This window comes from Phacochoerus africanus, chromosome 5 (genome assembly GCF_016906955.1).
Source record: "Phacochoerus africanus isolate WHEZ1 chromosome 5, ROS_Pafr_v1, whole genome shotgun sequence".
Taxonomy (NCBI): Eukaryota; Metazoa; Chordata; class Mammalia; order Artiodactyla; family Suidae; genus Phacochoerus; species Phacochoerus africanus.
In genome coordinates, this window is record NC_062548.1 from 131,959,157 (window position 1) to 131,982,585 (window position 23,429).

Here is a 23,429-nt window from a genome sequence, read left to right on the forward strand (position 1 = left end):
ATTTATTTGTATTTCTTTTTTCTTATCTTATTTACTTACTTATTAATTTTGGGGGGGGCTAAACCCACAGTGTATGGAAGTTCTCAGGCTAGGGGTCAAATCAGAGCTGTAGCTGCCAGCCTACATCACAGCCACAGCAACATGGGGTCCGAGGCATGTCTGTGACCTATGCCGCAGCTCACGGCAGCGCTGAATCCTTAACCCACTGAGCAAGACCAGGGATCGAACCTGCATCCTCATGGTTACTAGTCGGGCTCTTAACCATTGAGGAGCTTCCTCAAAGGAGAATTTTTAAATGTTTTAGTTTCATTTCAGTTATTTAAAGAAGTCTGTTTCCTCTGAAGGCAGTGGTTACTTTAAGTACACCTGAATAAATAAAAGTGGGACTACCCTAGGAATTGGGAAGAGCAAAGAGATGCTGAGTAGATGTTTTCACATTGTAGCTTCTGGGAAGCTGAGATGAAATATGGTACCTGTTGTGGGGAACTTCAGTTTGTGTGCAGTGTTCTGTCTTGGTGCGGTTTTTTGTTTGTTTTTTGCCTTTTGTCCTTTTTAGGGCCGCACGCACGGCACATGGAGGTTCCCAGGCTAGGGGTCTAATCAGAACTGTAGCTGCCAGCCTCTACTGCAGCCACAGCAACGCTGGATCTGAGCTGCGTTTTCGACCTGCACCACAGCTCACAGCAACACTGGATCCTTAACCCACTGAGCAAGGCCAGGGATCGAACTTGCAACCTCATGGTTCCTAGTTGGATTCGTTTCCACTGCGCCACGACGGGAACTCCTGTTTTGGTTTATTTTGGTTTGAGGTTGTTATCAGTTAGAGTAGGGGTTCTGCGATGGTGTAGTTTTGGGGAAGAAGTGGGCAGGGGATCTGCTGGGATGTGGGGAGGGGGGCGGTTAGGGAGGAAGGGGCCTGTAGTGCTTCATGTTGCGGTGAAAGCACATGTGCCTGTTTCTAAGGCACTCTGTATCTCACAGCTGTACTTACTAGGCTGGCTAAGCAAGAAGTAGTAGAAGAAATAAGATAGGTTTTGTGATAAGGCACAACTTTTAAGGTAAATATCCTTCTATCTTTTGAGATTTAATGAAACTTAATGGAAACCTTTCCCGAACATCACTTCTCTGTTTGGATAGTGTAGCTCCCAAAATAGTGGCTTACTCAAACTAAGGATTATTTTTCTCATAAAATGACAAGCTGGAGGAGCCATTCCAAGGATGCAGTGGTGGCTTCAGAATATCTTCCAGGTCCCTTCCGGCCACTCCTCGTGCGTGCTGCTTACTTTCAGCAGCTGTCTCGCTACAGCTCCTGCACTGTGCCCATAGATCAGGCAGGCGAGAAAAGGGCACAGGCCAACTGAGTTAGTCTAATTGTTGAGCTTCCCTGGGAGACCTGGCCAGAGTGGTGCCCCAGGATTATTTCCAGCTGCGAGTCAGGCTGAACAGTGGAGGTTTTTTAACTGAGCACACTGCTATCTCCAGCAAAATCTTGTGGCTCTAGATAATGAATGGGTCCAGACAACTAATAGTTTCTGCAGGAGAAAGTTTTGACTATTCAGGTCTTTCATTTGGCTTGTTTCTAGTTAACGGAGTTCATGCCATCTTTCTTAGTTGTATTCTAGTTTTTCGTACACATCTTATTATTTTCCCCTCATGCTCTGAAAGCACCCATCTTTGTGAACTCTGAAATGTGACTGTGACCCCAGAAAAGAAACAGAAAGTCCCTGAGTCTTTGGAATTACAATTTGGAAAACTGATGTACAATTCATGTATCCTTAGGGCCATAGATTCAGTGAATTGGCTTTCATTTATATGTTAGACCAGTGACTTTAATATCTCACTTTTTATCCCAGTTATTAGAAGGGAGAAAGATGCTCTGGAAAGCAAGTCAGAGACATTAGAGCTGACCTGGGCAAGCCTGGCGTAATCGTTGCTGTCTGTAATTATGACTCAGAGTCACAAGCGTAATGTTGAAGGTCGTCTGTATAAGAAGTAGCAAGGTTATCATAAAAGCCATACTCAGACTTAATGTTTAAAGGATGAACGTTTCACCTGGAAAGTCTGTCTATGCATAATATCTCATTCCCTCATGACCCTGGTTGAATGACGTGTGACCACCACATATAATTTAGCATCCGTCGTTGTAGAAGAGTGCCTGTGTTTACTTCTGTTTACCTTTGTACTTGAACTCGGTATTTGTGTCTCTCTTTACTTGTATTCTTGTAGTAGCATCTGTTCTCTTTTGTCTTGTTGTAATGACTTGCTTGTTTGCGTTTTGCCACTGGTAGATTTTTAAATTCTTTCAGACTTGGCTCACCCATTTACTCAGTATTCGAGGATCTGGGTGGCAGTCACTGCCCCTCACGCTAGGGATACAGCATTAAAGAAACCAAACATGCTTCCCACAGTCAAGCTCTTTAGGGCCTTTAGGGGAAACGGAGTAATCCGTTGTTAATCCCACAAGTAAACGTGTAATTGCAAACAAGGGTTGGTATAGTAAATGAAATTAGAGGGAGCGGGGCTTCCCTGAGGCCTTGGCGTTTGACCCAGGAGTTGTCCAGGGGGTGGTCGTTAGTTGGGTGGGGTAGAGGGAAGACTGAGGGCCCAGGGGTAGGAGAGGGCTTGAAGGCACGTTGGTGAGGAGGGCGTGGCATGGCACAGACGAGGCTTCCAGGTGGGCCTGCTGTGGTCTCCATCATGGAGATTTTTATAGGGCACAGGCCTCGTAAGGATTCTGTCACTTACCTAAAAAAGAGTGGAAATAATGTCATTTGGAGCAACATGGATGGACCTAGACATTGCCATACTAAGTGCAGTTAAGTCAGATTGAGAAAGACAAGTATCATATGGTATCACTTATATGTCGATGCTAATAAAATGATGCAAAAGAATGTGTTTTATAAAACAGAAACACACTCACACATTTCCAAATCAAATTTCGGGTTAGCAAAGGGGAAGCCAGGAGGGAGGGCGGGATAAATTGGGAGGGCGGGGTTGACACATACACGTCAGTGTGTGTAAAGTATCCTAACGAGACCTACTGAAGAGCGCAGGGAGGGCGACTCCAGGTTCCGTGAAGTCCTGTGTGGGAAAAAGGAATGGGTGTGTGTCTATGGATAACTGAGTCGCTTCACTGTACACCCGCAACGACTACAGCATTGCAAATCAGCGATACTCCAAAAAATAGAAAACAAGACAAAAAAACTGAGAAGGGCAGTAGAAAACCATTGCGGATTTTAGGCAGTGGAATGGTCCCAGATGAGCATTTAAAAAAAATCCCAGGTATTTCCCCCCACACTGATAGACATTGAGTAAGTAGGTATGTAAATAAATACTTGTCTAATTGAACCGAATATTTGGTGTGGTTTTTTTCTCAGGTACCTTAGTATGTTTTAGCACCCGCAGTACTGTCTGCTAACCCAGTGCTTCTGACCTGGTTCGTATCACACACTTACAGAAAATGGTCCTGCGCGTACTGCACTTGAGATGGATGAGGCTTGCAGCTGGCGGGAACTTGGCCCAGGGTCCAGATGCCCGGGCCCTGCCCCCGTCTCAGGGCTGAGGGAGCACTGCTCCTGCTGCTGGGACTCATTCTGAGCACACAGGCTGGGCAGCTCCATGTAGCTGCTGGGAGATTTAGTTTAATGAATTCAGGTTATAAGGGAAGCTGTGCAAATTTAATATTTAATATATACAACACCTATATTGTTTTAATTTTCTCCTTCTAGTCCTGATAAAACATCTTATATATGTAATAAAACGTCATATTCTAACTGTATCGTTAGAGAATTTGGTTACGATAGATATTCTAGGATTTTTATAGACTTCGTGGTAGTTACTTTTTGGTGCCTGGAATTATTTGTGTTTACTTATTTTAAATAAAATTGAAGTGCCAAAAACAGACGACTGATTCTCTCATTAAAAAGTTTTATTTTCTCTTCGGCTTTTACATTCTTAATAAACTGAAAACTTAAGAGTTCAAATGTGTTTCTAAATGAATGATATATTGTAAATAGCGCTTAACATCATGAAAACGTAAGTGTGGTGTGTTTAACTGGTGTTTCAGCTAAAGTGCAGCTTCCTGACAAGTTCTCTGTGCTTTCCTATCTCTAGTGCGGCCAGACTCCGCTGATGATAGCTGCTGAACAAGGCAATCTGGAGATAGTGAAGGAATTAATCAAGAATGGAGCTAATTGCAACCTGGAAGATTTGGTAGATACTGAACTAATTTACTCACGTGTCTTTTTTGTTTTCCTTTGCTGTTGGTTTTTAAGAAGGGATGCAAAAGTAATAGATGATGGGCTGTCCTTTGTTGTACCTCAGCTTTGCCAGATAATCGCGAAGTCAGTTTTTTTTAATCCAAGAGAAATTTTTGCTTTCAATGAAAGGTCCCAGCTCTTCATGTTTTTTATGTGTAAGTGGCACGGACTGAATGAGGAGCGCATGCAGGTAAAAGTAATGCCTACCTAGAAGATCGCCGCGCCCGAGTCATATTGTTAAATAACTTCCCATAAAGGTATCTTATTACTGTAAATGTCACTGTGTGAGCTAAGCCAGAGAGATGTGGTCTCTCCTGATAAATCACTCTTCCCTTTCCTCTTACTTTCTCTGTTTCCTAGCAGTTGTTTTTCAGGGTCACACAGTTGGTTTTTTGGTTGGGTTGTTTGTTTTTATGATTCAAATGGATGATATTGATGGTTTCAGTTGAATGATCATTTCAATTAAATTACAGTACGTTCATGAATAAAAGTTAGGGTAGGATACTTGTAACTTTTATTTAAAAAATAAAGGAGAATTGTTCTTTATCACATAGTTTCTAAACTCATTATATGGAATCGCTTTAACTTAATGGTTTGTAAATGTGCTCTTAAATCTGACCCCGGGCTCTTTAATTTCAGTTTGTAGTAATGGTTGCCGACCACAGGGATTGGCTTTGAGGTGTGGACAGTCGTCTTTTGGCCTTTTTAAAAAACGCCATACGTGATTAGAAATCCAGTGAAAAGACTGAACAAGCAGTTGTGAAACCGTTTCTGCCCCATTGTAGTCATACATGTAGACAGACACATTTTTAACAAAGCATATGCTTGTGCGTGTTATTTTAGAGTGGTTTAGAGTGGGTCAAAGCGTGTCAGTTTGGTAGGATCATCTGGTATGTAAATTCAGATTTAATTTCCTCACTTGGAGGGTTATTTTTGGTTTTGCGGTGATAGCGCTTGTGTTTGTGTGTTCAAGGACAACTGGACAGCCCTTATATCCGCATCCAAAGAAGGACACCTGCCCATCGTGGAAGAGCTGCTTAAATGCGGGGCGGCCTTGGAGCACCGTGACATGGTATGTGGTTCTCCTCGTGCCGTTGGCTGGATTCGTGTGCACGTGACAGGCAGGCGTGACGTCTTGTACTTTGTGTGGGAAGTGATATAATAATGTTTTTAGGATTTGGGACTGGGCGTTGACATACCCTCGAGAATGTTTTAAAACCCAGATGATGTAAGGTACCTCTTGTAGAACATTCTTATTCTTGGCATTTTCTGTTTATTTCAGAGTTTAAAATTCTGCGTACCGTCAGACACTTCATCACCCTTTGTAATGCATCAGTGGTTTAGGACTTCTGAGAGGTTTGTTCCCTTGAAGAAGAGCTTTGAGAGGAACATCATGTAGTTTTAAAAATATTTTCGGTTGTTTAAAGTGATGATTTTGGAGTTCCCGTCGTGGCGCAGTGGTTAACGAATCCGACTAGGAACCATGAGGTTGCGGGTTCGGTCCCTGCCCTTGCTCCGTGGGTTAATGATCCGGCGTTGCCGCAAGCTGTGGTGTAGGTCGCAGACGCGGCTCGGATCCCGCGTTGCTGTGTCTCTGGCGTAGGCCGGTGGCTACAGCTCCGATTGGACCCCTAGCCTGGGAACCTCCATATGCCGCGGGAGCGGCCCAAAGAAATAGCCAAAAGACAAAAAAATTAAAAAAAAATAAAGTGATGATTTTCAGAATAACATTTATAAATTTATTTTAAAATGTAATTATATTCAGATATGCCACCTGTGCTAGCAAGGTATGATTCCTAATTGTCTTAACTCTTATTTGATCGTGGCATCTGCTTAAGCATAAAGGTAAAGAAAGGGCTCATTTCTGGCTTATTCATTCTGAGAATGGCTCAGCCTTTTTGAAAGTTAATTTTAATAGGGAGAAAAGAAGGACTTGAACCGCCTTGATATGTGGCAGATGTATTACTTTGCTTATTAAAATGGTGGCGTCTGTAAGACTCGAGTACCACTCGGACATACACTGGTGTATGCAAGACGCGGCCAGCTCTTGGCTCTTTCACGACCTTGACACTTTTGAGGACGACTTGTTTGGCATTTTTAGACCTTCTCTCAATTTGGATTTGCCTGATGTTTCTCCTGATTAGGCGGAGGCTGTGCTTTTGGGGAAGGAGGTGCTCTGTCCTGCTCAGGGTGCCACATCTGGGGATGTAATAGCAGAATGCATCCCTGGTGACATGTGCTGGCGAAGGTGACAACTGTCAGGTTTACCCACTGTCAGAGTACTGTTTTCCCTCTGCAGTTAACGAATACATGTTTGGGGGAAGATCCGTTGAGACCATATCAATATCTGTTTTCGACTAAACTTTCATTCATTTATTTTAGCATCTGTCAGTGCGTCTTGCATATAGCAGTTATGACTGTGGTGTTATACTGGTGATTTTTCTATTTTGATCATTCCATCTACATTTATTAATTGGAATTTTCCTGTAAAGACGAGTTCTCTCTCTCTATAGAACTATGATTTAGCACCTCCTTACTTTCCGTCATTACAGGATGCTTCAGGCTCAGGTTCAGCTTGTGTTTTCACTGCCTCGTTTCCTTGATCATCAGCCCTGGAGTCAGTCAGTTTTCCAAGGAACCCTGGTTCCTTTTATTCGAAAATGGCATTTAGAAACCAGTAATTTAGGTGTTCGGTGTGCTTATTGCTGGTGGGATGTCACTCCTTGTAGCCCTTCTCAGTGGACGGATGTGGGAAATACATGTCTGTATATTAACTCTGGCATATGCATAGCTCCATTCTGTATGTATCTGTGTGTGTGCAGTATAGATCTTAAAAGAGACCAGGTTGATACTGTGAGCCCAATCTGCTGTCGCATCCTTTTTTTCTTAAATTTGTAACTCTCCTCTGACTGTGAGAAATCTGGCTCTCACTATGTACGTAATGTATTTTCTTATCATTCAATTCTAATACACAAATAGGTTCAGAATTTCTAATCCGTACCCCAGAAGAAACAGAGTTGCTACCAAGTGCGGTGTTTGGGCACAGTTCTTTTCGTCTTTAGGGTACAGAATTCAGTTAAAATGTTGCTCTCCAAAGTTACCGAGGTCAGTGTCTAAGTGATTAGGTGATTCATTTGGAATATAATTCCTTTGTCCCAGTCTGTATTATGTCTTTCCTCTCCACATTCAAGTCGAGTTTTAGAAACATTTACACTCAGTAGAATTTACTCGCCGGTGGCGGCGTATAGTTGGAGGGGTTCTGCCAAGTGCCTGGGGTCGAATGCCCATCACCACCGTCCCTTGCAGAGCAGTTCCATGGCTTCAGCAGGTCCCTCCTGCTGCTCCTTTGTAATCAGACCCTCCGCCCACTCCCCGCCCATGGCCATCACTGATCAGGTCTGTTTTCCCTTTCTATAATTTTGCCTTTTCCAGATTAGGGAAAGTATTTGTTTATCTGGTTTTTAGTGATGATGAAACAGAATCAGAAGGATTAAGTGATTTATATTCTTAGGACCAAATGTGGAATGGTCCAAACACTGATTTTAAAAAGCAAACAAGGAGTTCCTGTCATGGTGCAGTGGAAATGAATCCGACTAGGAACCGTGAGGTTGCAGGACCGATCCCTGGCCTCACTCAGTGGGTTAAGGATCCACTGTTGCTGTGGCTGTGGTGTAGGCCGGCCGCTGTCGCTGCAATTTGACCCCTAGCCTGGGATCCTCCACATGCTGAGGGGTGCAGACCTAAAATGTCAAAAAAAAAAAAGGCAAACAAAACATTCATTTCTTAATATAAGTGGATTATATTTGTCTCTTTTATTGAATTGCATTACAGTTAAAGAGAAAATTGCTAAAACAAAAAATATTGCTCCTGTAGCTTGGAAGACAAGGAAAAGTGTCGTGCTGGGAATTCACACCCGAAAGCGGCGCCCGCTCCTGGGGGCCGTGATCTGCCATCCCGCACTTCCTTGTAGCTTCCTCTCCGTCGGCCGTAGCAAGAGATTCTCTAACCGCCCGAGTGTACAGGGTGTGTTTGGATGCAGGAGTTGAGTCGGATTGCGGGAAACCTTCTCTGGGAAAAGTCTAGACTCACGTAAGGAGGAGAGAATCTGGGGACGTGGAATGTTTTCTGAAGAAAAATATTTAAACAGCCGACGTAAGCCTTGGGAATTTGGAAGAGTCCAACATGACTCTTCCCCATTTCAATTTCCAAAGTATAATACCAGCTTTGGGGTAGTCATTTCCGGACTTAAGAGATGCGCCTTTTTTCAGCTACTCTCGTGTGTTCCTCTGGGGCGCTCGGGTGTTTAAAACCACATGGTAGTGATTTCTGAAAACAATGGTTTTATAAAGAAGATTCACAAAAGGAGCTTCACTGAGGACGTGTTCGTGGTTGGAGACATCTAGTGTTTTATTTCCCTCTCTCCGCCTTTCTTCTCCTTTAGGGAGGCTGGACAGCGCTCATGTGGGCCTGCTATAAAGGCCGAACCGGAGTGGTCGAGGTGCTGCTGTCCCACGGCGCCAATCCCAGTGTGACTGGTCTGGTAGGTGATGACACAGTGGTGACAAGGTCGCCTGTAGATGGGGGTCATTTCCTCAGGGAGTGCTTTCGGCTGCTGTGCTTCAGACTTCCTCAACGCGGTCTAGATGTGAGGTCTCAATCGGCTTTATTCACTGTGGAGACGTGTAAGATAATAAGGCAGAATGTTATTTCAAAACGCAATGAAATTTTTTTTCACAAGCAAACTTATTTCTCAGTTTTTATCAACCAAAAGGCAACTCCTAGAGCTTAAATGTTACTTATAACCATGTAGCATTTCGAAAGGAGATTTTGAAATCCTTACGTCGTCTCACCTGTTTTCTGTGGGTCTGCATTCTTAAGCTCAATTTTTTTTTTTAAAGAAAAGGGACATTTACCAAGTAGTTATGTCACTTTTCTATACATTCTTATGGGGGGTATTATGTGCATTGTTGCTTTGCTTGAGACTTGATCTCAGACTGCAGATTAAGATACTGTTTTGCTGATGGGGCTTCCTTTCACGGGGTATATGTATGTCAGGTCACCACATTGTACACTTGAAATATGGTACAATTTTATTTCGGATTTATTCCTCGGTGAGGCTGAAAAAAAGGAACAACTTTATTCAAGTTGATGGAAGGGTTTAGAAAGAAAGGTTTCACATTCTTTTTATTAGTTAGTCTTAGCTGTTGGCTAGATAATTACAGGAAATGTGTTGAAGCTACAAAAATAAATGTGTTCCTGGGAGTTCCTGTCGTGGCGCAGTGGTTAACAAATCCGACTGGGAACCATGGGGTTGCGGGTTCGATCCCTGGCCTTGCCTAGTGGGTTGGGGATCTGGCGTTGCTGTGAGCTGTGGTGTAGGTCACAGACTCGGCTCGGATCCCGCGTTGCTGTGGCTGTGGCGTAGGCAGGTGGCTGCAGCTCCAGTTAGACCCCTAGCCTGGAAACCTCCACGTGCCGTGGGAGGAGGCTCTAGAAGAGGCAAAAAAGGCAAAAAGGCAAAAAAAAAGTGTCCCTAATATGTATGTATTTAAGGTTGAGTGCACCGTAGGTCCCAGTTACGTGTTAGGAGTACCATGTGTGTTTTTCAAGTGGAGAACCGTCTGTAACTTGATTTTTTAAAATATTACTTTGTATTACTCCCTTTGTTTCTCTTCTTAGCAAATGTGTGCTGTAATAAATATCCACCTAAAAGACTTTCCCTCCCCCCTCCCTCTCCCCTCCCTCCCTCCTCCCCCCCCACCTGCCTGTCTCCCAGCAGTACAGCGTGTACCCCATCATCTGGGCGGCAGGAAGAGGCCATGCAGATATAGTGCATCTTTTACTGCAGAATGGTGCTAAAGTCAACTGCTCTGATAAGGTAGGTCAGCAGGACCTTTTCCGGCTTCGCTTCACTCCGGGTGTCTAACCTACACGTATTTTCACTTGACCTCGCGAGGCTGCTCTGACACGTCGTACATGTGTATCTGTTAATATATTTTAGGTAGCGGTACCTCCCGTAGATGCCTCCTCAGAGGTGCTGAATGCGTCCTAAGCGTCCTTCTACTGTTTCTTGTATCACTTCCTCATTCTCGAGAACACAGAGTTGATTCCCTATCGTCATTTTCTGAAGTTTTCGGTTGCACCTCTTTTTTCTACTTTCTGTCCTATATATATTCCCTGTATAAAAAACATTGCCAAACTACTTTTTTAAATTCATACCTAAAATCCTGAGGACGCCCATCCCTCTCATCACGTAAAGGTAGTCCCTGCCTCCCTTTCTATCCTGTCTTCTGCCAGCCGTCCCCCCAAACTCCCCTGCACGCCAGACCACCGAGTGATGCGGGTGCTGCGTCCATCACTTGTTAACCCCCCCGCGCCTGGCACGTGCCCTCTCGTCGCGTGCAGGGCCCTCTCCCCATCGGATTTAGCCTCTGTTCCTCCTTCACACTCAGCTCATGTGCTCTCAGCTCCAGAAAGCGCCCCAGGATTTTGTTACATTCGTTTTTTTTAAATCCTTAATGCCTCACACATTTAATAAGGACGTTGTGTCACTCTTTCTTGCCTTCGGAGAGCTTTGATGGCGTCTACGTTTCCAGGCAAAGCCCATACTTTCCGTTGGACCCCAGGCTGTCCTCCCAGGTTCACGTCTTGCCGCCCCTCTCCTTCTGCATCAAGCTTTTGGATACAGAAGCTTATTCACCCTCTGTGGACATTTATCCGTTTCTGTGAAGTATGCGCCCTGCCGGGAGTGTTATGACCTCCTCTGCCTGATGAGTTCCTGTTTATTGTTTCAAGGCTCAGTTGAGATGTTTTCTTCTTTGTTACGTCCCCATAACTTACCCCGTCACCTTAGATGCCCCTTCTTTTTGCACTTCATCATTCTCCGTACATAGCTTCATTGGAGCGCACCTGTTCTTTTGGTCAAGGCTCTTCTGGAAAGTGGGCATTCATTAAACGTGCATTTCAGTCTGCAGTCTCCCACGTAGTTAAACGTCACTGTAAGTGTTCGTTTGTCACTTGGTTGCCAGACTCCCCAACGATAAAGCGTGATTTATATTCTCTGCTGTCTTCTGAATCATGTTCCAGCAGAATGTGCTTTTCAGAACAGTTTTTAGGCTGAGGTTAGCTTGTCAAGTGTAAAGGCCGACCTGGAGCGGTGGGTAAGAGCACAGCCTGAAGCCAGGCTCGTGGAGTTCATGGGTTTTGCAGCACCTCTTAGTAGATGTGGAGCCTGTAACTAATTTCTAGGGAATTGGTTGCTGATCTGCGAAACCGTGATATTGTGATTTGTACTTGTTCTCGTGATAAAGATTCCATGAGTTAACCCGTGTCAAGTAGTTGGAACTGTATTTGGCCCTTAGTTGTTACAGTTTTTAACTGTAGTCAAACTATTGGACTTTAAACTGTGTTTCACAAGATATGGAAGCAAAGCTGGTTGGAAATTAGAGACTGTTTGACTTTTTGATGGAAAAATTGATTATAAAAGTTAAAATTGATTAAAATACATTTCATGCATGCAGTGATGAATTGTTACTTCAGGAGAAATACAGTGGGGAAAATATGATTTAAGATACAGGGTTAAAATTGTGATTCGTGTAAACAGTAATCTAAGAATACTCCAAAGTATGATTTTTTTTCAAAATTTGTGTTGAGACCTGGTTTCTCTTAATGTGCCTTTGATGATTTTAAATTTATTATTTCTTTTTATAGTATGGAACCACCCCTTTGGTTTGGGCTGCACGAAAGGGTCATTTGGAATGTGTAAAACATTTATTGGCCATGGGAGCTGATGTTGATCAAGAAGGAGCTGTAAGTATCTTTTCTATCTTTACTGCAGGTGGTAGAGAGAGATTTTTAAAACAGAGAATATTTTTTTCTTAGTATATGCCTAGAAAAAGCTCTCCCTATAGTTCTCAAATGATACTTAGAAAGACAAATATCTTCTTTCGCCTTTCCTGGTAACTGTATGTATAGATATTATATATTATGAATATGTGCTTTTAAGGATTTATTGTTAATGCACATACCTTTGGGAGGAATATCTTTTAGTAATCTTAGGATAAATTAAAATACTCCCCAAATCAAATAATTTGAAATATCATTGTGGAAAATATTTCTGTTCTGTTAAAATATGTTTTTTTTTAAATTTTTAAAATAATATCATAATTTAAAAAATATTTTTAGCTGTCACTCTAATAGAAAGATTTAAAAATTTTAAAAATCACTGGCCAATAATCTCTTCAGGAGAAATAAAATGGGAAAGATGATTAACTAGAAAGCTCAAAGGTGGTTTCATGAGTCTAACTGGCTAGCAGTTGTGAATCCCGTATTGAGTGCCTGCTGTGTACCCAGCCCTGTGCCAGATGTGCTAGGGATTCTGCGGAAGCCCGTCCAGTTGCTTTTCTTTTGAGCTTGTAAGAATGTAGTTACAGGGGATGACACTTAAGCTCAAGAAACGATAAAGACTTCTGTTGACACCCGTCAGTATCACATTTTGGGAGGCCGTCATAAAGGATTCTGAGCCGAGTCGCTGCCTGTCTTTGCCTGCAGTGTAACAAAAGTGAGCTCTAAAGCATGCTTGACTTCCTAGCATAACACCACCCACCTGCTCCTGTTTTCCGTGTGGGCAGAAGCTTCTAGTTGCTGACCTTTCGAGGGTTTATACTAGTTCAGGGCTGTGGAGAGAGCAGGAACCTTGCTTAGCCCTGGAAGGCATACCTTTCACCTGCCTCCTTTGTGGACAGTTGAGCAAGTGGCCGAGAGGCTTGTCTCCGTGATTACTGACTGCTAAAGAATCTGAAAAGGTTACATTTTTTATTTTATGTATGTTTTTATTTTTTGGCCATGCCTGCCGCATGTGGAAATTACTGGGTCAGGAATCGAACTCCCTCCCCAAGCAGTGACAATGTCAGATCCTTAACCCGCTAGGCCACCAGGGAACTCCAGGCTGTGTTATTTTAGTATCAAGAGAAATATGCCTTAGTTTTTGGTGCTGATATACTAACTGAAATATTTCTATAGGGAAATTATATGATACATCAAAATAGATCAAAGTCTCAAGAATAAGTTTTAATATTTCTTTCACAGTGAGTGTTTTTAAAAGAATCACTAAGACAGTTTTGAGAATGTGGTTTCTAGATCACTGTGGAAGACAGAAGAATATATGTTACTTTTCCTGGAATATTCTAAGCTTATTAATTCATTGTTTTACTTTGGTTTTTCCTATGCATTTCATTATGGATAATTCTTTGAAGTCTAATTGACTTCAGATTATTTAATTTAGAGTGTGTTTAAATTTTTATTAGAGTGCAGTTGATTTGCATTGTTGGGTGGGCTGTGTTTAATCTCGGGGATCGTCCTTTCAGCTATTTTCGATGTTGCTGCGTTAGTGAGAGGGTTTGTTCAGTGTAAATGAGTCTAGTTTCAAGGCGCATGTAAAGAATTGAATGTCATAACGGTCCCATTGACCAAAGAGAATGAATGTATCTTCAAAAATGGAAAATATGCTTCCTGTCTACTTTCAGTATGTTTCTGGTTATTTATGTTGCATTTTGTTACCAGAAGTAACTGTTAGTCACAGGCCTCCTATTCGAAAACGTCAGATCTTTGGTTATGACATAAATTCTCTTTTTTTAAAGTTATTAATTTCTTGGGCTTTTTTTGGGGTTGGTTTTTCAGAATTCAATGACTGCGCTTATTGTAGCAGTCAAAGGAGGCTACACGCAGTCCGTGAGGGAGATTTTGAAGAGGAGCCCAAATGTAAATTTGACAGATAAGGACGGGAACACAGCTCTGATGATCGCGTCGAAGGAGGGCCACACGGACATTGTACAGGACCTGCTTGACGCGGGAACGTATGTGAATATACCTGATCGGGTAGGTCACCGTTTCAGAATTTGTCTTCCAGTGGTGACACCGATGGAGGGTGACCTCACGTCGCATCACCTTTCGGGATTCTTCATGCATGACACACATTTGAAGGTTTTGTTATGTCTACCGGTAGAACTGATAAGTAAAAAAACTCGTCAATCTTTATAAAAGGAGTTTTAACGTTTTCTTTCCAAATAATATGGTTATTGGAAATGTCCTCTTGAGGAGTTCCCATCATGGCGCAGTGGAAACGAATCTGACTAGGAACCGTGAGGCTGCGGGTTCGATCGCTGGCCTCGCTCATTGGGTTAAGGATCCCGTGTGACTGTGGCTGTGGTGTAGGCCGGCAGCTACAGCTCTGATTCAGCCCCTAGCCTGGGAACCTCCATATGCCGCAGGTGCAGCCCTAAAAGCAAAAACCAAGTAAACGAAATGAAAATGTCCTACTGAAACAGCCCTTCCTGTAGGTGTCCTTCATGGCTGGTGTTACTCGTCGTTCCAGTGCTTCAGATACCACCTTTATACTTAGGATTTTCAAGTTTTTAAAGTTGTATCTCTTGCCATAACCTTTTCTCAGACGTCCTCACTCATATGTCCAGCTCTGCTCGAACCCTGCGCTCGAATGTGTAATGGGCTTCGTGTGGCGCAGCGCACCTCATGGGTGCTTCATCCCAGGGCTGCTTTTCCCTCCGTCTTTCCGTCTCGGACAGCAGCACAGCATCTCCCCTGTTGTGAAAGCCCGCAGTCCTGCACAGTCGTCTTTTTTTTTAAAAATTATCGCAGCATAGTGGATTTACACTGTGCCTTAATCTTGATGTCTCTCTTTTCCTCACCTTCCACATCCACGCCTTCAGCAGGTTCCCCTGGCTCTACGTCCAAACCGCACCCTCTATCTGTCCACTTGCCTTCGTTTCCAAGTCCACCTCCCATCATTACAGCAGTGCTGCCTTAACCAGGTCTCCTCGTGTTCGCTAGTTCGCAGCGTGATCCGTAGAGCAGCGCATCCCCCGTGTGCTCCAAGACTGCCTCTGTATCCCGGGATGCGTGCTCCCTCTTTGGTTTATAAGCACCTCTCGATTTAGTCTGGCCTCACGCTTTGTCCTCACTTGTGCCTCTCTCTCCCGTTTCAGTAGTTCGCAGCATTTTAACCTCTTCCTTCCCCTTCTTGACCACAGCTGGGCTCGTCGCCGCCACAGGCCGCCTGCAGCTGTGCTCTGCCTGGAATGCTGATCTTTATGTGGCTGGCTCCTCCTTGTCCTTCCCATCTCAGCCTAAATGTCACCTCCTCAGAAAGGTCTTCTCCAGCTACCCAGTCTGCCCCATCACTTTCTGTTACATCACTGCATTTTATTTGCATGCCAGTTAGCCGATTTTTTCTTTGTGTCTGTCGTCTGTCGGTCTCCGGGACTGTGGATTTTCCCAGAGCTGGGTGGGAGCTTGTCCACCTTATTTCCCGGTGCCTGGAGTAATAGTCCATGGCGCAAACACTTAGACCCTTTTATTCATTTTCTAGTCTGGACCCACATTAATGCTAACGTTCTCAGCTAAAGGGTGTCTGCTGGGGGTTTAGGTACACTTTGAACGTGGAAGTTAAGATACTTCAGCATGGTGTCAGACTCGGTCATCCTCAAGGACCTGCACCTTGCTCTCCAGCCCGCTGGGGCCCCCTTAGGATTGAGACGAGCTGTAGGTGATGGAATCACCCGACCCAAACCCATGCGACTGGTCTGTGATTCAGCAGTTAAACAAAGGCCATTTGCAGCATTTGAAACACGGGGAGATATAATTACTAGTGATTATTGCTTGGTGAATGTAATTTCAGGGCAGAGATGTCCTTACGAGGTAATGAGCTTCATCTAAGCCTTGCACTGGGGAATGAGTCAGTCTGGTGCACTGTTGGCCTGTAGTGCCAAGTCCATAGGATATAGATGCTATTCTGGGAACCACCCTTCTCCCTTAATTAAATGTGGTTATAAACCCACAGATGGCTCTAGCTTTACAGCTCCTTTTTTTAGAATCCATGGCTTTTGTCATCTAGCATCATTCCAAGGGATTTGTGTTATGTAATTTCCAAATGCCCATCTGGTTCATTGACAGCCATGGGTCCTCTTATTCAATTTACATTTGAAATGAGAGGTTACCTGCAAAGAGAATGGCTTATTCTGGGTGACTTATCCTTTTAAACTTTTTGTCCGGAAATCTCAGGTATAAATGTCCTCATTTTGAAGTATGAAGTCTTCTGTCCCTTATTCTGAAGGCTGTTCATATTGGTAACTAAAAACTTGCTATTATTTAGAGAGAGTGTTTTTCCCCAAGGATTTTTCAGGAAAAAAATCTATTGATATTAACACGTGGATAATCTTGGCTTCAAAACAGTGGTTTTTGTTTTCATCATCCCTTCACCTTGGTTTTTGTCTTTTCAGAGTGGAGACACTGTGTTAATTGGCGCGGTCAGAGGTGGTCACGTGGAAATCGTTCGAGCGCTTCTCCAAAAATATGCCGATATAGACATCAGGGGACAGGTGCGTGTGAAGACAGTGCTATTTCCTGTGGAGCTAAGCTTATAAACCCTCATATATGTAATGTTGTTTCACCGCCGTTATCATGGAATTTCTGTATTCGCGTCAAGTTAGACAGAAGTAAACCATAAAGAAGCTCAGGTTTTTCAAATACACCTCCTTTCCTTATATCTAAAGAAACATCTAAATTCAGTCCTGAAGTGGGTGGTTTGTGCTGTGGAGACAGTCGGTGGCACGCTGAGTGTACGCATCCTGTTTTCTTCAGCAGCCCCCTCTGTTTGCCTTCTTCATCCGTACATTTTCCTTCTATTCCTGTTGTTTTATCTTTCTTCCCCTTTTCCCCCATTCTGTTAGCCTTTCCCAGGACCACTTGGTTGTGCCTGTGAACTTTGCTGAAGGCAGTCAGAGCTCATAGAGCTGTAAAGGTTACCGATTTTAGGTTAAAAGCGTCTCTGAAGTTGTGAATTTATCCGATATGTCAAGAGCTTTAGATTAAAAAGAAAAAAATCTTGCTTAACAGCCCATTTTGTGGTTGGACAGTCTACGTTTCTGCTCAGTCTTTTCCTTGCATTTAGCTTGTATCCAAATCCATTTTTCAATCAAAACAATAAGTATTGTACCAAATGCCATGAGCCTTGCCTGTAAGAACCGTATATTTTAGTTAGGAAGGTTTTAGTTTGTTTCGTTTATATTTATTCTTAAGTTTTAATGTGCCCATGGAAAGTGATGCCGCTTTGGAATGAGGTAGCATGCGATTGATCTCCTAGTGAAAGGTTCCAGTGTACGAGACTTGAGGTGGGGAAAGCAGGCCTTAAGAAAGCTTTCGAAGGAAGGGCGCATTTGAGCTAAGTTTGAAAAACAGGTTGGGATTAGGGAGAGAAAAGGAAGGCTGGGTAATCCCGGCAAGGGTAGTGGAAGAACGGGATGAGAAAGCTCAGGAAAAGTGGACGGTGAAAGATTGTACCCCCCAGCTGGTGAATAAACCAGGTTGTCACTGGGACCGTGGGCAGCGTGGGACGAGAGGTGGAGGCAGAAAGGGAAGTAGGGCCAGAGGGGCGTGGGTGCCTCGCGTAGAAGGTTCGGAAGCTGGCGTGCAGTTCTGAGAAGGGGACTCCGGCGAGGAAGCCTTGGTGCAGGAGACCTTGTGTGGCAGCAGCAGAGTCATTCGCCCTCTCTTGGGTGTTAAATCATCTTTTCGCTAAAAGTGGGTCACAGGAGCCCCTGTGTAGACTTTCATCTAACTCCTGTGTCGGTCAATTCTGGTTTCCTATGTTTTAGTCAGTCCCCCCCCCCCCCCCCCCGCCCCTGCCCCAGCTCTGTTTTCAAAGTCCATATAGATCGATTTTTGGTTTAAAACTAGAATTTTGAAGAATCTGATGAAGATCAGTATATGGTACGGGGAGGAGATTAAGAAAGCTGGAAATGCTAAAACGGTTCACCTTGTGTTTGTGTAGTATTTCTCATGCATTATCTTTGAAAAGATTGGGCAGACGAACAGCCAAAAGCCAGGGGTCCGAATATTTACCTGATTTATCAGAGGATGCAAAGCTTGGGTACTGATGACTTCCGACAGGGCAGGGTCCTGAAATCTGATCGCGTTCCAGAAACACAGCTCACTTATCAACTGTGGGGGGTCGCTGCTTTTTGAGTCGGGAAATATTAGGTGTTCCTAGGCTTCTTCCATAAAGAATTTCTCACAAGTAAATGCAAGAGAGAATAAAGATTCCTATTTTCTCTCATGCTGCTGCTTGGTAAGATCTATTCATACTTTAATAGAAGTGTTAATAGTATTATTTTATATTTCTAAGTAGCTGTTTCTAACATATTGTATATGAAGTGATTGTTGGTTTTTTTAATTATATAGGACAATAAAACTGCTTTGTATTGGGCTGTGGAGAAAGGAAATGCGACAATGGTGAGAGATATCCTGCAGTGCAACCCCGACACTGAAATATGCACGAAGGTATACACTTCTCTCTTGTCTCAGCAATACCGAGCGCGAAATACTAACACTGCTTCTTATTTTCAGTTTTTACAGTGGTTTGATACTGGAATTATACTGGTTTTACGGTAAAGTTCTGTATTGAATTGAAGAGTAACTTTGTATCCTTTCAGGAGTGAGGTGTTCCCAGGAGAATGCATTGTGTAATTTGTTATTTTAGTTGAATACTTGCAGGAAGTATGGTATCAGCTCTTCATAAATTCTGGACAGATCATTCCCCCAGGAATATTTCAGGCTCCCGTGGCTTGGAAGGCAGACCACGTTTCCTTTTGAAAGGTCCCTGTGAGTGACTCCCCAGGCCAACCACTTGAGTTTATTTTACTCAAATCATGTGGAAAGTGTAAAACTGTTAAGACTCGGGTCATTATATTTGACGTCATGTGAAATAGTTCTCCAAGGGAGAATGTATTTGGAATTCTGGACTGAAATGAATAAAGCAAACTTATGAAATCACCCATAAAACACTCTTACTTCATTTGCTGTCGATTTTGGAGCAGCATTTTCTAAACCAGTGATGATAACCTCAGTGCCCTCGGGAAGAGCGTTTCCGGGGGTATCTTCTGGTTTACAGGTGGTGGCTCCTGGGTAATCTTTTTTCTTTTTCTTTTGGACCATGTGGTCCCATGTGGTTTCTGAGCAACATTTGCTTTTTTCCTAATTCAGAGCTGAACTGTGGTTTCTTCTTATTCCTCTTAATTTGATTTCGAAAGCAATTGTGAACTCCTGGGAGGTTTTGCCAAGGCATGCCGCTTGTACGAGCCCGTTTGCCGTGTTGTAGACAGAGGTGCTGGTGTAGACATCTGACAGGTCCAGATGCTGGCTCGCCTGGACGTTCAAGGCTGGGGGCTGCGGTGGTTGGTGGGGAGAAGGAGAGACAGGGCAATAGCCTCTGGAGGAGCTGCCCGGATGGCGGAGGATGGCGGATGGTGTGGGGACCTGGGAATGGCAGGAGCAGCGAGCCCAGGGCAGAAACGACTGATGAGTGATGGGCACATCCCGTGCCCCTGAGTGAGATAAAAGTATTGTGATAGAAATGATTGGCTGGGAAAGGAAAGGCACTTGCTTGTTAGTTTTTCAACTATGTTTTCTTGAGAACGTTTTCAATATAGACTTCTCAGATATTTGAATTCTTGACATGTGTGTTTATGTGGCTTAAAACAATGAGGAATAAAGATGTTAAGCCAGCAACACCTTCTTATCTGTGCCCACAGGATGGTGAAACACCTCTTATAAAGGCTACCAAGATGAGAAATATTGAAGTGGTGGAGCTGCTGCTAGATAAAGGAGCTAAAGTGTCTGCTGTGGATAAGGTAAGCATCCAGGCGGGGAGTGTTTTTCAGAGGGCTGTTGGTGGCCTCGTGGGGGCCCGATTTTACTTCGCGGAGGGAGAGGTTTCTTGCTGGGGATACCCGTGTGGGATTTGGATGCCGTGGTATCTTGATAGTGTGCTGAGGAGTGGGCGGCTCCGCGTGCTGTGAAAGCGGCGGCTCTAGCTGACCTGCCAAGGCTCACAGCGGCTACAGGGAGCTGCACTGACCACACGCAAGGAGGCTGTCCCGGGTGGGGGGCTTGTTGCGGAGAAAGGGGCTGGAGAAGATACGCTCAAAGCCGCCTGGCGCTCACGTTCACTGGTGGGGTGGGGGGGGACAGTGTTCTGCCGTATGTCCTCCTCTTCGTCCTTTTATTGAAATGTTCATGGGAGTTCCCGTCACGGCTCAGCGGTAATGAACCCGACTCGTATCCGTGAGGATGCAGGTTTGATCCCTGACCTTGCTTAGTGAGTTAAGGATCTGGCACTGCCGTGAGCTGTGGTGTAGGTCGCAGATGTGGCTCGGATCTGGCGTGGCTGTGGCTGTGGTGTAGGCTGGCAGCTGTAGCTCTGATTCGACCCCTAACCTGGGAACCTCCATATGCTGCACGTGCTGCCCTGAAAATTCATATAATTCATGCGTTCTCTGCAAAATGTGAAAAGTTCAGATTTTCTGTGATTTTATAGAAACATGAAAATTGTACATTCCATGTGTAAACAACGTGACCGGTCGGGTTTCCTGCCCCTGTGTTGCAGAAAGGAGACACTCCTTTGCACATTGCTATTCGTGGCAGGAGCCGGAAGCTGGCGGAGCTTCTTTTAAGAAACCCCAAAGACGGCAGGTTACTTTACAGGCCCAACAAAGCCGGCGAGACGCCCTACAACATTGACTGCAGCCATCAGAAAAGTATTTTAACTCAAATATTTGGAGCCAGTAAGTATGGGTTTTGTATCTGAGATTTTAAGAAGTGACTGTCTATGAAGAAATTGAGACCAACAGCAATTTGGCATGTATCGCTTAACTGGAGCTAATGCAAGTTGGGGAAGTTATTATTTTACTGTGGAAAAATAGCTTCTGACTGTCCGAAGCTCTCTTGCATTGTACTCTGGCATTCTGAATTAAGCGCATTCAGAGTCAACAGTCAGCTTTTAAGACCTCCAAAAATCTTGCTGCTTTTCTAAAAATCTTTTCCCTTGTTATTCTCACAGGTATATTTTTATCAAAACGTGCTCTCTCTTCCGAGCAGGCCTCAAGCACTTCAGTTTTCTTTGCTTGTGCTGTGCTCTCTCTGTCCTGTGAATGTTCTGGTTAAAATCTCCTCTCTCCAAGGCTGGAGTCACTTGTCTCCTTCTCAGTGATATTTTAATTGATCAGCCTCACCAGATAAAATGTTTGCTTCAGGAGTTCCCTCTGTGGCTCAGTGGTAAGAACTCGACTAGCACCCATGAGGATGTGGGTTCAATCCCTGGCCTTGCTTAGTGGGTTAAGGATCCAGCATTGCCATGATCTGTGGTGTAGGTGGCAGATGTTTTTGGCTCAGATCTGGCTGTGGCTGTGGTGTAGGCCGGCAGGTCTAGCTCCAATTCAACACCTAGCCTGGGAACTCCCATATGTCATGGGTTCGACCCTAAAAACAAAACAAAACAAAATTTGCTTCATTTGCATACTTAAGCACTTGTGTTTGTTTTTCCCTTTTTAAAACTTATTATATGTGGCCTTTTATTTTGTTTCTTTTAGAATTTTCTCCTTTCCAGATTTCAGGTTCTTCGGGACAGGGGCTGTTTCTTCTTACCTTACGGCCTCTGCAACATCTAGCAGAGCCTGTTGAATATTGTACTAAAATAGTTTTTGATTGAAAAGGATACACATGAGAATGTAATCATTTGTATGTGGTCTTTTGAAACACGGAACAATTTTCTACTAGAATTTTTTAAAAAGAGACATTTTGGTCTCAGAAACCAGCAGGCGATAATAGAATCCTGTCACTTCTCAGTTTAGCTGTTTACTTACATCTTGTTTTTAAGTCTGATTCTATTGCATTATAAGTTTTTATATTTTAAAATATTTTTTTCTGAGGATAATAACACACACTTTTTTTCCTGAAAATACAATAACACGCGTTACATTTTAAGAATGAAGACACAAATATAGTAGAAAGTGCAAATGTCCCATTGTCTCTTATCTCCCAATTTGTCGTTGTTTGAATGATTTACCAGGATTTTCTTTACATTTCTAAAGATGTTTTGTACTATTTATATAGCCTTAAAAAAAAGTGAGTGATACCATATAAAATTTTTAAATAATGAGCTATACCATTTTTAAATTGTTGCATAATCTTTCATTCTAAATTCTAATGGTACATTCAGTTCTTTATTGATGAATATTTGGTCTACTATTAAAAGCTGGTGCTGCAGTGAAAATCTTTGTGCACATATCCATTAACACTCATTTTTAGGATTATTTTCTTAAAATAATCTAAACTAAACTCCCAAAAGTAGAGTCGGCAAGTCAGCGGCTGTTCATTGTTTTGATAGACTTCATCCAAAATGGTTGCAACAATTTTTTCCTCCTTGGATCATGTATGATAGCGCAGTTCCTTGTAACCTTACCAACGCTGGATATTTCCAGCTTCCTTAATCTTTGCCAATCAGACCACTAAGGAAACATTTCATTTTAATTTGCATTGTGAAATTATTATGATTAAAACAGAAAAATTGAGATCTTTTAATATGTTCATGTATTTTTGCTGTTTTCCTCTTTGTATCCTTTGCCTGCTTTTTTCTTGAGTTTTTAATATTAAAAAAATAATTTTTGTGACTTTACATATTGAAGATATTGATCGAGGGTCCAGCCTACATGTTGTGCCTGTCTCCCTGGCTTATTCTTTATTTATGGGGATGGGTTTTTAAAATTCCCTCTCCCAAGGTTATATAAATTTGTGGTTTATTTGTTGGTCTTTTCCTGCACTCTGGCTTTAGTATTATATTGAGAAAGGCCTTTTCCACACAAAAATGTTAAGAGGTTTTTTTCTTGTATTTTCTTCTAGTACTTTTAGAGTTTTATTCTCTGGATTTAATTTGTTAATGTTTCAGAAATTTATTTGGTTAAAGCCTAAGACGTAGAGTTTGAACTTCATTTTGAGAATAGGTGGCTTACTTCTCCCAACACCACTTATTAATATATCCTTTCCCCACTGATTGCAAATGCCACTCACGTCACTATCCTGTGCAAGTTCTGTAATGTTCTAGTTATTGCAGCTTTAAAATGTATTTTGATTCTTCTTCAGAGACAACCACTTTTGGTAGTCTTAAAATTTTTTCGTAATGCTTCTTATATGCGCTTCCTGATTTTTCACAGTAGTCTCATGGATTTTTCTTGGAATTGCTTTAAAGTGGTAGATTAATTTGGGGACAATTCCTCTTTTTAAGTCATTGAGCCTTCCTGCCTGGAACTGCAGCCCGTCTCCTTT

General features: G+C 43.1%; 1 protein-coding gene across 8 annotated transcripts in view; it reads left to right on the top strand.

The window, feature by feature from the left end:
• Positions 1 to 23,429, top strand: part of KIDINS220 (kinase D interacting substrate 220) — a 95,415-nt gene that overhangs the window by 12,923 nt on the left and 59,063 nt on the right. For 5 of the 8 annotated variants that reach the window (XM_047782691.1, XM_047782693.1, XM_047782694.1 and 2 more), the window contains exons 3-12: positions 4,114 to 4,212; positions 5,233 to 5,331; positions 8,701 to 8,799; positions 10,036 to 10,137; positions 11,970 to 12,068; positions 13,938 to 14,135; positions 16,553 to 16,651; positions 18,513 to 18,611; positions 19,862 to 19,960; positions 20,716 to 20,893. In XM_047782691.1, the coding sequence (XP_047638647.1) occupies positions 4,114 to 4,212; positions 5,233 to 5,331; positions 8,701 to 8,799; positions 10,036 to 10,137; positions 11,970 to 12,068; positions 13,938 to 14,135; positions 16,553 to 16,651; positions 18,513 to 18,611; positions 19,862 to 19,960; positions 20,716 to 20,893 (1,171 nt within the window). The remainder of the gene's footprint in view (positions 1 to 4,113; positions 4,213 to 5,232; positions 5,332 to 8,700; positions 8,800 to 10,035; positions 10,138 to 11,969; positions 12,069 to 13,937; positions 14,136 to 16,552; positions 16,652 to 18,512; positions 18,612 to 19,861; positions 19,961 to 20,715; positions 20,894 to 23,429) is intronic. The other 3 variants (XM_047782692.1, XM_047782696.1, XM_047782698.1) reach the window with 1 other exon arrangement.